This window comes from Xiphophorus hellerii, chromosome 19 (genome assembly GCF_003331165.1).
Source record: "Xiphophorus hellerii strain 12219 chromosome 19, Xiphophorus_hellerii-4.1, whole genome shotgun sequence".
NCBI classification, from domain to species: Eukaryota; Metazoa; Chordata; class Actinopteri; order Cyprinodontiformes; family Poeciliidae; genus Xiphophorus; species Xiphophorus hellerii.
In genome coordinates, this window is record NC_045690.1 from 12395893 (window position 1) to 12411841 (window position 15949).

The 15949-nt window shown below is 35.9% G+C and overlaps 2 protein-coding genes across 11 annotated transcripts in view; one reads left to right on the top strand and one right to left on the bottom strand.

The window, feature by feature from the left end:
• ttll5 (tubulin tyrosine ligase-like family, member 5) overlaps window positions 1–11702 on the bottom strand; it is a 62964-nt gene extending 51262 nt beyond the window's left edge. Inside the window, exons 1-13 of one of the 9 annotated variants that reach the window (XM_032546910.1) lie at window positions 11605–11702; window positions 11437–11506; window positions 11177–11296; window positions 8419–8528; window positions 8233–8315; window positions 7490–7596; window positions 7096–7226; window positions 6179–6261; window positions 4489–4558; window positions 4329–4413; window positions 1650–1751; window positions 1444–1535; window positions 1229–1336 (exon numbers count right to left, since the gene is read on the bottom strand). In XM_032546910.1, the coding sequence (XP_032402801.1) occupies window positions 1229–1336; window positions 1444–1535; window positions 1650–1751; window positions 4329–4413; window positions 4489–4558; window positions 6179–6261; window positions 7096–7226; window positions 7490–7596; window positions 8233–8315; window positions 8419–8528; window positions 11177–11235 (1030 nt within the window). In that variant the 5' untranslated portion in view covers window positions 11236–11296; window positions 11437–11506; window positions 11605–11702. Of the gene's footprint in view, window positions 1–1228; window positions 1337–1443; window positions 1536–1649; window positions 1752–4328; window positions 4414–4488; window positions 4559–6178; window positions 6262–7095; window positions 7227–7489; window positions 7597–8232; window positions 8316–8418; window positions 8529–11176 lie in introns of all 9 variants that reach the window. The other 8 variants (XM_032546911.1, XM_032546908.1, XM_032546909.1 and 5 more) reach the window with 8 other exon arrangements.
• Window positions 11703–12900: 1198 nt separating this feature from the next.
• erg28 (ergosterol biosynthesis 28 homolog) lies at window positions 12901–15878 on the top strand. 2 transcript variants are annotated; one of them, XM_032547779.1, is made up of 5 exons: window positions 12901–13068; window positions 13189–13407; window positions 14338–14428; window positions 14515–14633; window positions 14740–15878. In XM_032547779.1, the coding sequence occupies exons 2-5, from the start codon at window positions 13275–13277 to the stop codon at window positions 14826–14828; spliced, it is 432 nt and encodes a 143-aa protein (XP_032403670.1). In that variant the 5' UTR covers window positions 12901–13068; window positions 13189–13274; the 3' UTR covers window positions 14829–15878. The 2 variants fall into 2 exon arrangements, with proteins under 2 accessions (XP_032403670.1, XP_032403671.1); XM_032547780.1 differs by having other exon boundaries at window positions 12903–13068; window positions 13166–13407.
• The last annotated feature ends 71 nt before the right edge of the window (window positions 15879–15949 follow it).

A 15949-nucleotide genomic window follows, 5' to 3' on the forward strand; every position in this document is an offset into this window, starting at 1 on the left:
TTGGGTTTTATTTTTCATGTGTTTGTTTTCTGATCACTTATTTGTGTTGGTTCTACAGATCTTGCAATATTCACCTTATTTATTTGTGATCATTACTGTTAGTAAGGTGTTGTCATGTCAGTTTCTTCAGTGTTGTTTACTTTCTCAATTTATTCCTGTTTTTTTGTGCATTTGGATTTATTTCCCCTAGATGTGTTAGTCTTTTCATTCTGGTTTATAGTTCCAGCTCGCTTTGGGTAATTAATTTCCCTCCAACAGTCTCAATGTTTTCCTTCTGCCACAGCTGTACCACATCTCCTGTGATTAGTTCATCTGATTCCTTTGTCATTTTCTTTCCCTGCCTTGGTATTTAGGCTCCTGGCTTTTCATTGTTCATTGCTGGATTTTTCCGTTATTCTGTCTGCTCTTCTGTGACTCCTCCCCGTCCGTAGCTTAACCTTGTTGGCCGTTATTACAGAACTCTGTCACAGTCAGGCTCTGCAATTGGATCCTTCAAGTTGTTCAATAAAACCTCAACATGACATGAATAGAAGAGTTCTCCAGAACATGTGAGATTAAACGACGGAAGAAAGGTTCAGAATCACACCTGAGCTATACATGCAAATAGTTTCTCCACTTGAAGCCACAATCGCCAAAAAAGGCTTTTTTACTGAACATTAAATATAAAAATACAATAAATTTTTCTAACAATAATACAATTTCAGAAAATATGTGTAAAACTTATTCCCTGTGCTGTTTCACTTTATTACACACAATTTGTAGTAATAATTTTGTTGATTTGGTCTCATGTGTGGGTTACTGCGGTTGTTTTCGACAGAACGCATTTCTTTCATGTCAGTGCATAAATATAATTACAGAGAAAAAGATTGATGAGTTCAGTGTGTATCTCCTTGCTGTGTTTGTGAGTATGCGTGAACTGTTTTAAAAATATCACAAACGGGCGTGCTGTGGTGGCGCTGGGGATAGCACAACCCACGTTTGGAGGCCTTGAGTCCTAAACGCGGATGTCGCGGGTTTGATTCCCGGACCCTTCCCCCTTTCCTGTCAGCCTACTTTCATATAAGGGACACTAGAGCCCACAAAAGACCCCCTGGAGGGGAGAAAAAATAAAAAATCCCTGAAGACTACGTGAAAGTTGGATTCTGTCATGGTTATAAGAGTTCAAGAAGAAGGGATTGACTGTAGAGGATGGACATAGAATAATGCAAAGAAAAATTGAAAAAATTACCAAAGCAGTTTGATTTATGAGGAACAAACATCTTGCAGGCAGTGGCTATCTGCAGCTCGGCGCTAAGCACGGCTTTGATGATGAGGTCCTCCACTTGCCTCATCAACACTAGAAGGGAATAAATGGGAATAAATTGTTTAAATGTGATTCAATAAAACTCATGAAGTCTTAGATGCAAAAAAAATCCTCAATAAAAATAAAACTGCTTCACTCACATGTGGTGTCCTTTCCCCCCTCCTTCAAATACCTCAACACTGCACTCATACTCCATTTGTTCCCATAATCCTCAACTTCAGGGTCATCGCAGCTGAAAGGGAAGAAATGCACTTCAAAGACCAAAGCTGAGGTAAAGGGATGAGTCAGGAGGCTTCCCTTAAAAGCAACACACTCAACAGATTTATGAGGCACTGAAGCAGCTTACCTGACATAATCACTGCTCTTTTTGTTCAAACTGTAGTTGGTGAGATGCATGAAATTGTTCTTGATGTGTGTTGTAGTCTGATCGTACTTAACTGTAGCAAATCTATGGAGAAAAAGGTTTGTTTTTTTTAACTCAAGATAAAGGGGAAAAAAGAATGCACGTTCTCTTCTACATTCATGAAGCTGTAACTTGACTTAATAATTGCGACGCGTAAGGGAGAAAATAGACTCTAATAGAGTTTCAGAGCAGTGGGTGCCACATGTGCTATAATGAAAATTCCTTGGCACACCACCGCGTACCTGAATATCAACACCACCAAAGGAATGTCAGGAGATAAAAGCAGGATTCAGAACTTGGCCATGATTTATTGCTCACAGTTGATAATGAAGCCAGCAAAATAAGAGGGCAGTGGCACGGTGTTTCCAGCATGAGCACATACTTCTATCAGAGCGAGGCGAGGAGCCAGCTATTCACTAAATCATCTTCCCTCTCCTGGCCTACCTGTATCAGTTCATCGTCTGTTTATGGTTTAACTTAGAAAAACGTTATTACTTTCAAATAATAAAAAAGAAAATTAAGAATTTCTGTTGAGTTATGTTCAGATGATATCTAAACAATAACCAAAACAAATAATAATAACATTTGATTAGCACATCCTACAACTGAAACAATGGAGTGCTTTGTTTCAACATCACCACGGCAGTTGGATACAGAGGCTGCTTTCTAAAAGCTTGGGGTGCCCTCTTGTGGAAACAGAAAGAATATCACTATGATTAATCTAACAGGTAATAACAAAGCTTAATAAATAAGAAACGTAAACAGTAAACTACCTACAGAATTTAAATCCACACTTAAAGCACAATTGAACAAACTGGTAGACTGCTCAAACCTGCACCTTAACATAGCATGTATTGTAAAACATGCTAAAAAATGTCATATTATAATCAGCAATACATAATAATTCTGCTTTATTTGGATTTATTTTTGATTTATTTAGAGCTAAACACGTTAACGAAGATAGTGTTCAGAAATTACTTTTGATGTGAATTTGCAGTGTATAATGAATAAATGGATATACTTTATAAATCCCAGAGTGAAATTCGCAATAGTAAAAAAACGCTTAAAACACTTTAGTACCATTAGAGTTCGCATTTTTATTTTCTTCTTGAACATTTATTTCAGGTGATAGAGCTATGACTCAGAGATTAAACAAAGCATAATGTAAGCTAAAGGGGTACAAAAAGCATATCATCCATCAGTCCACATAAAACTGATCAACTTTTACTACAAATGTTTTGTAACATGTATATGTAAATATGAAGTTGAAGTTATCACAATTATTTACAGCTTACATATTGAATAAAGAGTGGGACATATTGCCTTTGGTGTCACTTTGCACATTAAAGAAATAAGATGAAAATAGGTCTTTGCATCTTTCTGTATGCATAATGTCAGTGACTGTGACATTTTATAACACATACAAGTAACTCTGTTACCTTCAGTTGTTATACAATTCTGCATACATCAAACATAACTTAAAAGAAATTTGATTTCACAATTTGATGCCTTGAAATTGTCCTGTCTCTTTAAGAAGCTTCTACTCTTTGACACTTCATCGTCAGCATATCATCACAACAAACTTTCTCCATTAAGCTGTTTACAATTTTTCTTAGGAGCGTTGGACTGAGGAGTAGTTCATATCATAAGCTCAGACAACGCAGTTTCACAAAATGTTTGCCAATTGCTACAGCTAGTCTGCTGAAGTTGTGTAGGGAAGGCTCAGGGGAGGAGTGCTGTATGAGGCGGAAGCTTGGCTGGAGACTGCAGCTGTAAGGAAGAGCTTTGTGGAAATAGGCAGAAATTTGTGTTGTCAGACAATTGCTATTCCCACTAATCCAGAGCCAACCCTTAAGGAAACCTCTTCCTGTATGGTCCAACCCCGTGAAATGTTATAGTAGACAACTGTGTTGGTCAGTTGGTAAAGGAGGGATGTAGAAAGTACGGAGGTACCAATAACTGTGCCACCAGTTATTTTGTACAAAAACATGGGGACTGAGAGACTCTGCTAAAAAATTACTGTCATGATCAGTGGGACTGTGGCTTTTGTTCATTCTTTAGCTAACAGATTTCAGGTGCTTTCTTAAGTTTAGTACTTAAATATTTGATATATTGCTTGGGATTATAATTTGAGAAGTTACTACATTCTCTCAACAAGCTTTTCTAGTTTTTCCCTTTGTGATCCTTGCAGTGCTTTATGGTTTCCATGTTTTGGATTTTGTTATCATAGTTTGATGTGTTTGTTATTAAAATAACCTTCCCCTTTTCCTGTCAGCCTACTTTCATATAAGGGACACTAGAGCCCACAAAAGAAAAAAAAAATTAAATAAAATATATATATAATAAGGGTGGTAACAATTTAATTATCAACTCTAGCTACTGTACATCAGACAGCAACAAAGTCGGCTAGTGGCTGCAACAGTTGAATTTGTCATCATATCCACCAATAATGTACCTACGGTACCTCCTTCATTGGGGAGGTACTGTAGTTTCAATTTAGAAGCTTTACCACTACACACAATAGCATGCATTTAATATTACAGTACATTTCTACTAAAAAAAACAATGTGATCACTGACATGTAACTACTACATAAGTATTTGAAAACCTACATACACGTACCTAGCAAGACCCTCTTCATAGACATAGATGAGCAGCGGGTTGAAGGATGTCACCACTACATATAAACGAACGTCAAACTTGAACTCTGTAAGCAAAAACAACGAGGACTGATCATAAAGAGTTTTAGTGTCCAACAGTCAAAATATCCACTATGTCTTACCATCGATTAATAGGGGGTTATTTATGTAGCGAGACACCAAGATGTTTTCATCCATTGAAATCTGATTTGGCTATTCATGAGAAGCAACACAAAGGCGACAACAAGAAGAACACACAAAGAAGATATGCAGTCAGTATTTCATCTTGGAGTTAAAGAAATAATGTGCAAGTTCATTCATATAAAACAACATTAAAATATCGACTCCAAGCAGCTGCCACGACATTGCAGTTAATCATGAACATCAAAGGACTGTCACATGGGGAGACTTTTCTGCGACGCTGGTCATAGCAGGTCAACCTTCAATAACAGCCTATAAAAACACAATCTGGTGCTGGGAGATGGGTCATTTATGTGTTGCAGGTGGTGAAGTTGAGTTGAGATTGGAAGGGAGGGGGTAGAGTAACCCCAGCGCTGGCAGGAGTTCAGAGCAAAACCAAACCAAAAAAACAAACGTATTTCTTTCTTCTCTCCAAATATCAAGCTGACATTCTTTCCACCATTGCATAAAAATGCCTGAGAAGAAGAATCGTGGATGTATTTTCCAAGAGTGAGAACCTTTTTGGCCTCCTCTGAGAGTCGAGTCCTTGGAAGCGTGTGATTTACTCCACTGGGCTTATTAATGTCTGGTTGAAACTTATTTCAAAGACAACTGTATCAGTGCAACCCCCGCAGTCAGATAACATCTGGCAAAGTGACTCCCTGGGTTCACACAACATTTTTCACGTCCGTGTGCACAAACTTTACTCCCACACAACTAATGTAAATCTGTGCTTACACATGAATTATTAGTAAGACACAGAAAAAAAATGACTGACACCAGGGCATTTATATTAAAAGGGAGGTTCAGTATCTTCTGTTTCAAGTATGTGGTAATTTATTGTCACTATCTAAAGTATTTTTTCTTAAATCACATTGGTCCTGTTCTGTAATTATTTTAAGCTTTTCTCCTACTACAACTTCATGTTTGATACACAATTAAACAAAAATATTTTGTTACTTCCAAAAAAGATAAACCGTTTTAAGCAAACCAAAAACTGAGCAGAGAAAACAGAAGAATATTAGTTAGCAAAACAAATTAGAAACAAATAAAATGGAAAACAAAACAATGAAATTTAAACGGCTTTAAGTAAATCATCCCTTCTCCAACTCATATCACAATTTCAACTTCCCTACTGACGTTTCTTATATATATTCAAACTATTTTGTAACTATGCCATTAAACCACTAGTTTATTTTTAGTTCTTGTGAAATATTAAGAAAAATTTTCATCAAAATGCCCAAATATCATGTCGTGTTAAATTGCACACATCTGTATACTTTGTTTTACATCCTAATCCAATTTATTTTGGTTCTGATCCATTTTGAGAAATATTCACCTGTTGGGTACAAACTGATGTATACCTGTCCCATTGCAAATTTGCTAAGGCAAAAGGTTTACTCCTGCTTTTTGAGTTACCAAAGCAAATAGATCAGTTACTTATTTTTGAAGTTTTTTAAGGCGTTCACACTCAATTTGACCTTCATCAACTCATAGCCATGTGAGGATGACAACAAATTGCAGCTCAAATTAAAGAATTTCGTCTTTAAAACTGGTGTCAACATTGGTAAATTAGCTCATCTGATCTTATGTCAGCATTTGAGGATTTTGGAGTTGGAAATTGCACAATTTTAAAAAGTGAAATTCACCTACATTGCTGACCAAATAGATCCCCCGTCCTCTTGAAGATGCAACTGGTTTAATTATCCATGGTCCCTTGTCCTTAGCAAAACAACCTGAGTGGGACAAAGAGGACTTTTGGAAACCGCTACAGATGTCAGATGCTGTGAAAAATTAAGTATCTTGCAAAAGTCTCTACACCCCTTCAACTTATTCTTATAGCCACATATTTGTATATATTTTATTGGGGTTTTATGTGATAAACCAACAGATTTTTTTTTTTTTTGTATTATGAAGGAGGAAAATTATACATGGTTTTCAAACATTTTTAGAAATAAAATTCTGCATTTTGTAGGGGTAATCTCAAAAGCATGATGTTTTACAGTGTGGATGTTGTGTTCAAGATGATATGCAGGGTCAGTTCTCTGACACACGCTCCTTTAGTATGTAAGGTTTGAAGTTCTAATTTAGTGTCACCTGACCAACACACTTCCCCACAACTTTATCTGTGATCTGCCTGCTGTGTTTATTTGCCTTGGTGATGCTGTTTGTAGACTAATGTTCTGTAACAAACCACTGAGACCTTCACAAAACAGCTTTATTTGTGCTGAGAGTAAATTACACACTGCGGAGCTTCATTTGCTAAGCAAGTGACTTGTTGAGCTAAATGGTTTTAATGGATTTTATTTCAGGCTACTATATAAGATGGAGATAAATACAAATGTAAATCATACTTTTCACCATTTTATTGGTAAACAACCATTTAATCTCTTCCCTCCACCACTACATAATTAGGCACAATTATTGTGTAAAATTTCAATTAAATAATTTGAAGTCTATGGTTGTAATATGACTGTGAAAAAAGTTGAAGGGGTATTAATGCTTTTTCAAGCATTCCACATCATAAAGGCAGGTCTGCTTAAGCTAAGTGAATCAGGTGAGGCTCTTACTGCGGAATTCCTCGCTCTCAGAGGGAAGCACAAAAGTCTGAGGAATTATATGGAAGTTTTTGAAGCCATAAGTCTGCTGCATCCGCTGGATGTTTTTATAGAGATGGTCTTTGCGAGTTAATTCATATGACCTGGAAATCAGCAGAGATTTCAGTTTAAAATGTGCTCTACTTTGACATGATATAACAAATACAGAAATAGATGACAGTCATAGAACACCCCCTGCCTGACAGTGTGATTCATTTCATACTTCAGAGAGGCACCAGTCCAAACTAAATGTGTGTTGCAGGGGAAGCCAAAAAATACATTGCCTGAACTGCGGGGTTTGGAAGGGATTAGTAGTGTTATTTATAATACAGAAACCAGTAACAGTACCCCGGGTATTTCAGCCTACCTAGGAAAGTGGTTGACCTTCTGGAACTCTTGAAGGCTGTGTAGTAGGTAAGGCTTGAGGTGAGATCCAGTCCACATCAGGTTGAAGTTGTTACTGTTTGGGTGAACCTGAATGACAGAAACCTGGGCTGACTTGCGCTGAATCACATCTCATAAAGCAATCACTAAAATAAAGTTAGTTAAATCACTACCATGCACTGTAAAATAAAATCCAAGACCAGCACTGAATTATGTGAATTTCAGAACAAGATCACTCAACGGCCAATGGACAAAATTACAGCATGGACATTTAAAATTACATCAGAAAAACAACCAATCCAAAGATTTTCCTTTTGCCTTGAGAATGCTTTGCTCAGTTTTACACTAAACACAATATTTACTAAAAAATAATATTTATCAGAATACAAAATTCAAACAACTACTCTGTTTTTGGGGCTACCACCATATGTTTGTAATAAAGAGTGTATCTTTAGTGGCAGACACCCATGTTAATTTGATCACTGATCAAATGAAAGTCAACAAGCACAGGACTAAAATATAAAAGAGTTTTAAAGGTTAACCAAACATAGGATTGCACCCATTGATGAACCAAAACTAATGCTTTGAATGTGTAATTTTTTTTGTCCAGAGCAGCTCTGACAGTTGCATTGGGAGTAAACAGATAAAAGAAAAAGCTAAATGTTTGCTTTTCGTTCTAAGGGACACAAATCTTTTAAAGCTACATGAATGAAGAATGAGCATTACCTCATGAAACCCATGATTGATGAGAATTCGTCGTACTAGGCGGCTATCTGTGCGAACAATCTTGAAGGACATATTATATCTCTCTGGCGAAAGGAAACACACAAGAGACAAGCAAAATTTTGATTGTCCAACTTATTGATGCTCTACATTTAAAATGTGCTGTTGTATAACTTTAAATGTTTGTACCTCCAACAGAGCAGATACGCCTGTTTTTTGAAACAACAGCCTCAGGTAGAAAAACAATAACTGGGATTGTCCTGCTAATGCCACTCCATGCAATGCAAGGATGTTCTCTACTTGGAAAAATAGACATATGACATAAAAACCTAGTGAGTAAAAACATTACTGAGTAATTAATAAGAAAAGTTGTAATCATATAACAAAGATCCACTTTGAATGTTATAGCCCAAAATTTTATCAGCCAATACTAGGCACAGGATGGTTGCTGGTCAGTGTAACAAGGTTTTTTTCAACTACATGGATTCATTGTGTTCATAATATGAAATAAGCTTTGTTTTGCTCTGTTTAATAGCCAAATTGTAGCACTGTAACAGGTAAAGGCTGCTTTACCTGTTAAGAAGCCTTTACCTGTTTAAAAGGATAAAAAAAAATGTTTTTTCTAAATCTTCAAAGTTGCAAAAGACAGAATTATGGAATACCTCACATCATTATTAGTAAGATATAATTACGATAAGTTTATTTATAAATACTCAATATGTTAAAATACTTTAGTAGCAGTAGAAATAACTCTTTTCTGTTTTGTTTTAAAGGGAAATAGTTAATGTTATACAGTACATTTCAGTTTTAAATTTCTGTGCAAGAACCCAGCTGTTGTGTAATCATGGTTTTTACTATAAAAATCTCATACTAGCCCATGCCTTATCATTACTAAAAAGCATGAACATCTGAGCTAGATAAAGACAACAATCTGGCAAGCCCAGTAACAACTGCATCCCCTCACTGTACTAACGCACCCTCATACAAAACTCCAAACCATCTCACAGTACTAGAAGTGACATGCATATCACATAGCAAATATAAGATAAGGTATGACAGTGATGAAATGCGACTCAATCAGGTATGACCGGTACAGAAAAAGCGGGTGAAATGTAAACAATTCCTCCATCCGGTTTTCAAAGCAACTATGTGAAACTGTGTGGAAAATAAGTTTCACTGAGATATCAAGACGAATACACTTGCCAAACTATTCTGATATTTTAAATGGATATATCAGATAAAGTAGTAGTATCTGTAAAGTTATATGTAGTGTTGCTTTGAATTATTCAGTGTAATGTGTTGCCTGATTGTTGTACATTGCCCTGTTCTAAATTATTGATTCCTCCTAATACAAAAGACAAGATGAGGTTAAAAAGCAAAAATACTAGCACAATAGCTATACTTTATTTTACTATATGTTACATGACTTGTGTTAGTTAAAGATTAGTTTTTAAAATAAGTGTCTTATCACTGTTATAATGAGAGAAATATAAGAATTTTTAGTCAACACAAACTGACTTAGGACAAGCAGGCTGAAAGTAATAATCGGCAAGGTATGACTAAGAATAGCTTAAAGAGGGAATTATTTGGCCGAAAGAAGAAAGACCAGCTGTCACATTCACAGTGGAGAGCTAGCTTATCCTCTTTGCATATCAAAAATTTATAACAAACTCTTCAATGTTGAGATCTGATTTTGTCTAAACCACATTTTGGTTTTAATTTTGGTTTGAATATCCCTAGAGACTGCATAACAACAATTAAATAATACAATTTAGATAAACTATAACAATTTGTAAAGATAAAGACTAGAAAAATCTATGATCTTGATCCATCAAGGTGGCACATTAATCATATCTTAAGAGGCACATCTTGTAGTGTCAGCCAAGGGGATCAGCAAGGTAAGAACCTAAGTGAGACTAAAGAGTACAGTCTAATTACAAAAGCTGCAAACACTTTGAGAAAGAGCCTCTCTACAGCTTGTAATGGGAGTGAAAACATTGTGCAATATGCTAAAAGACCATTGAAATAGAAAATCTACAACTGGCATGCTTATATTAAGAATGATATCCAATCTAAAAGATTTAAGATTGATTTATTTGTCATTTCACATATGAGCAAAAAAAAAATCTGACTGAGGCAAAATGTTGATTCACAACAGCCACTGACAGTGCTCATAACAGTACAATAATAAAAAATAATACAACAGATCAAATTAGTATTAGTGGCATAAGGTCACTTGAAAACTAAACAAAATTATGCAAAAATATCTACACTTTTTTATGCTTGACTAGGGCCAATATTATGTTTTTTGTGGTGACTGAAAATATAGTTTTTCGGTGTCATACAACATTTTAAAATAATTCAATCTAATGATTTTTATTTTAAATACAAAAAACAGACTAAAGTATACAATAACATACAATATATAATCAGCACAAATTGTGTTTATTATAATAACTCTTCAGTTGTTCAGCATATAGTATATGTAAAACATGAAACACAACGTGCTTAGATCCAAACGGGATGAGTGGCAATTAAATACCAGTAAGATACTGTATTGCTTTGCCTCCCACTTTCACCAAATGTCTACACACAGGCTATTATTCAAATAATGTAAGACAGATTGGTAATTAGTTTAACTGCATTGTGTTCTAACAGACCAAAGTGTTGCTTGTCATCAACTGCATTTGGCTGTACTTCCACACCAACACACAAGCTGTCCCAAAATATGACTGCATTAAAAGGCAGAGCTCAGAATTTTTAATTTTATATCTAAAACTGCTACGATATACTGTATGATATAAGATTATTAAATAAAATGTTTTATTTCCTAAACATATTCCACACCACAAAAAAAAAAAAAAAATCCCACAGCAAGCTTCTAGAACAGATTGCTATTATTATTTTTAAAGTGCATCAAACAGCAGAAGAGGAGTTCTGAGATTACCCTTGTTCGTCCTCAGAAGAAGACTCGGAGTCCTCTTTCTCCCGAACCACGGCTGGCATTTTCCCATCAAAATCAGACTGACTACCCGGTGAAATCCTCCAGGTAAGAACGAAAGCTGTTCTACTGAGAATAGTGGTGGTTATACATGTCCGTACACATATTATACGTATGTAGCACTAATTTCTCTAAGCAGCAAATACCGACACACGCATTAAATGTATAAATTAGTTCATACAAAAATAACACCTTCATAAATCTACCTGTGGCGGCGATGAAACCTTCTTACTGCACATACAAGACGTTGGCACAGACTGGCAGTTATACCTTATGCTGGTACCAGCCAAAACAGAGTCACTTTTGACGTAAAACCAAGTAACAGTATTATTGTACCCAAGTGTAAATGTAAACCAATATAAACTTACCCGTACCTTCCGGTGCAGAAACGCTAACAGCTAACTAGCTGGCGGAAGCATCACAGCGCCGTTAATCTTCCTGGTTACTACAACAACTGAGTAGCAACAGTGCAGTGGGCATGCGCACTAGCTAACAACGGCTGTCCACGTTTAAACTAAACGTTAATCCCCCTTTACAGCAGGCGATAGTAAATGAAATCCAAAAAGACTTGTTTTGTAAGAAATGGGAATGTTGTCAAATCGTTTTTGGATTATTTTAACGTAAATATATATTTTTTTATATGATTCACATCATGAAATTAAATCCGAATCTCACGTAAAATTCCATATAAAATTGTTTCGACTTGCGCAATATTTACCAACCCATTCAATAACCTACCTTTTATTAAGCCCTCATTTCTGCATTGAAAAGTTTTTTATGGTGTGATGTAACATTCTGATCTTAAATGTTATAACCAGCTTCTATGACTGAGATACAAGTTGTGCAGAGATGTGAATATGTCATCTTTCAGTTTTCATTGCCACTGCTATTTGTAACAAAAATTTAAAAAAAACTAAAAAAAACTGGGAGATATGTTACAAAGCTACTTCCTGATTTTACAATATGTTCATTCCACCTTGATCTTTTATAATTATAGAATTTATTTTAAAAAATTATGACATTTTGACAACTCTGTTGTGTCCAGATAGTTGGTTCTACTATGGTTTCAGATCCTTTTTTTTTTCATCTTTCTGAATAAGGAAAACACTTCCTGAACCAGACTTTATTCAGATATAAGAACAATAACGAACTAAAAGTTCAAGGCAGTATACAGTCAGAAGGCTGTATGTGGGATGTGGAAAAGCAACTGACGGACAGATTGATGGTTCGACAATCATAAGCAAAGTCTGAGAGAACATATATTTTTCTTCCCTTTCTATATATCAGAACCTGAAAAATACTTAAATGTTATGCTTTAAGAAACCCTCTGAACTTGTAAATGTGTCATGCAATTTTAGTACGCCTGGCTTAGATTTTGTTGTGTGGTTTTCTAAAGTCAAAATTAATGAGACCATTTCGGCTGTAAATCATGTCTAAGCATAATTTCAGCCCATGTTTCAAGCCAAACCCCAAAATTATGCAATTAATTGTTACAGTGTAATAAAATCTGCACTAACATCCACTAATCCCTCCCCTGTCTAGAAACACTAACTTGTTGTCTACACGATATACGAATGGGTGAATTGTCATTGGTCCGCATAAGAAAATGGGCGGTACCTTAAGTTTTAGGACGACCAATCATAATAATGGTTCGATTGAATGGAGCCATTTTTTGGAGCCTTGTTATTGGCTTACCCTGTGGGCAAAGATTGGGGAAAAGTCACCGTTTCAAATGTAGCTAAATACTCGGTTGGCTGAAATCCACCTGTGGTTTTAGTATTTAGTCTTGCCAGATTGTGATTTAAAAACATAATGACGCTGTAGTCTGGTTATCGCTGGTGGGTAGCTATGGTTTTCTTTGTTTTTTTTCCTCATTGACGAAATTACAAAATATTAGTCTGTTTAGAGATATTAATGATTGTAATCTCCTGACAGACGACCTTGAATGTGTGTTTTAAGCCGCTCGGTTGCTCCCGCGGTCTGAGCTTTCCTGGGCTACTGTGAGCCGACAGACTCTCTGACGGGTGCGTCATTGACCGCAAATATGAGCCGCTTTCTGAACGTCCTCCGGAGCTGGCTGGTGATGGTGTCCGTCATAGCGATGGGAAACACCGTGCAGAGCTTCAGGGACCACAGCTTCCTCTCAGAGAAACTGTACACGGGAACGCCAGAGTTTGGTGAGTATTTATAATGTCAAGTGGAAAAATTAGAACACCCAGTGTGTTTTTTTTAAACATATTTAGATGTTATATCTATTTGATTTCTGATTTGGGATAGATTTGGGCACATCATTTAGCAGCTTATGCGTTTGCAAAGGGTTTTGGAACTCAAAACGATTAGAAATCTGACATAACACAATACAGAAAATAGTTCACAAAGGGAAGACATTTAAGACAACTGCCAACATGCCCAGGTCTGGTCTTCCATGCATGTTCACCCAGAGAACAGATAGCAAAATGCTAAAAGAAGTCTACAAAAACCCTAAGATATCACAAAACCAACAAGCTTTTTGCTGGTGTTGATTCAAAGGTCCACGGGGATGTAGGCAAGAAAAGGACTTCTGGAAAAATATGGACATTTGAGTATAAACTTGAATTATTTATCTTTGGAAACAAGAACAGAAAATGTGTTTGGCTTAAACCAAATACAAGAAACAAACCTCATACTGAAAAGCAAGGAGCTGGAAGTGTCACGGTTTCAGGATCTGGACCAGCAGACCATTATAAAATTTAACATCATGTATCAGAGCAGAATATTTGAGAACATTTATAATGAAAGTAAAAAAGATTAAGCACAGATCTTGATTTGAAATGAACTTTACATGCAAGAAACCCCTCAAACATCTCGGTTGAAAGTGGGAGTAGGAAAAAAAAATCCTCAAGATTGATGTCAGCAACTGTTAAACAATTACAAGAGTCACGTCTAAAGTCATTTCCACCAAGCGGGTTGACACCACCTAGAAGGAGATAGAACTGGCAAATGTTGATTTATATTGGCAAAAGATTTATTTTACGATCATGTAGCTAATCGAAAATGGGCTTAAAAAGATTCATACATATACTAATTGCTTTATTATGCCTCCCTCTCTACTCCTCTACTTACTCTAGTAAATGGTCTCCAAGCTCGAACATTTGGTATTTGGACATTGCTGTCGTCAATCATCCGCTGTGCCTGTGCCATTGATATCCAGAACAAAACGTAAGCTATCCGGTTATGTTTTAAAACTCCTACATGCTCTTGGTTTACAATCTTATGATCATATTAATACATATTGGCTTCTACAGGCTATATCACATTACTTTATGGACATTTGTGTTGGCACTGGGTCACTTTCTGTCAGAAGCATTCATCTACAGAACTGCACCACTGACTATTGGAGTGATGGCACCACTCATTGTTGCAAGTGAGTATGGAGGGGTAATAGCCTCATATTTAGGATTTTATGCTTGAAATTTTTACTGGATATTTATTCATTTGAAAAGCATCACATCTTATCTTGCTTTTCCCAGGTTTTTCCATCATAGGAATGCTCATTGGATTCCAGTGTTTTCCAGAGACTCAGGAAGAATTGGGAGCACGGCAGAAGAAGCGAAACTAGTTTCCTCCTCTTATTGGCCGAAACCACCACCAGCACACAAACTTGGACCAGTAATTGTGTGCCAGCTTTTGTATCATGTATCATGGGTTTACCTACTTAACATTCAAAGGAGCAATATTTTAAAAGGATTAAGCCACATAGTAATCTGGAATATAATTTTTTCACTTCATCTCTATTTTTTTTTTTTATCAGTTCAGACTTACCAAAGAACTACGTAATGTAAAAGTGTTTTACACACACACACCCCAGCAGTTTCTTGATTTTTACCTCAGAAACAAACTTGAGGTTTTATGAACTCACAATAAGAAAGCTATTCATCTGCACAGCAATTCAGGCATCTTGATCCTGAAGGTGTAATTGTTTTTTGGGTTTTTTTGCATTATTTTTAGGAAATCATCCATGTTGTTCGATATTTGAATTAAACTTCACATTTTTGCCGGCATTTATGGTTTTATTTCATCTTCTGATGAATAAATAAATCAAATATGTACCCTATGTCCTTCATGATTCACAAGATCAATCTTCAAATAGGCACAAAATACCCAATTACCTAGAGTATACTGAGGTTAATTATCTGGGGATTTTAGGGTGTTTGATCAAATTTGATTCCAAAAGAAACCGAGCTGGTTCTCCAGATATAAAATCTTTGAGTAATTGGTTGGAATTTTATCCCATTTTAGTGTGTTTCTTTTTTTTATGTAACTTCCTCTACCGTTTTCTTGTCACCATATCTTTATTTTGATGGTGCTGTGTCACCTATCTCCTTCTCCCAACTTATCCTGACATGTTTAAAAACCCCCTTATGGTTCATTTATGTCTGTTTAATTTTTGTTTTTTGCCCAAGTTTACTAACTGCTCATGCAACCTGTTTTCCCTCTCTGTGACCTGTTTTTAATGGGAATTTTAATATTAGTACTTTAGTATTTTGTTGCGTCTCCCATGTCATGCTTTTTCCAAGGTCATTTGAATCAGTCTTATTTACTGGTGCTCCCTAAATCCCCAATATGTTCATTATGAAAAATGTTTTGCGAATTGAAATTCTGAAAAATACTTTAAATTACTGAAAGACTCAATGATTCAGAAATATAGCCATGAGGTGGGTGCAAATTAAAAAAACCCTC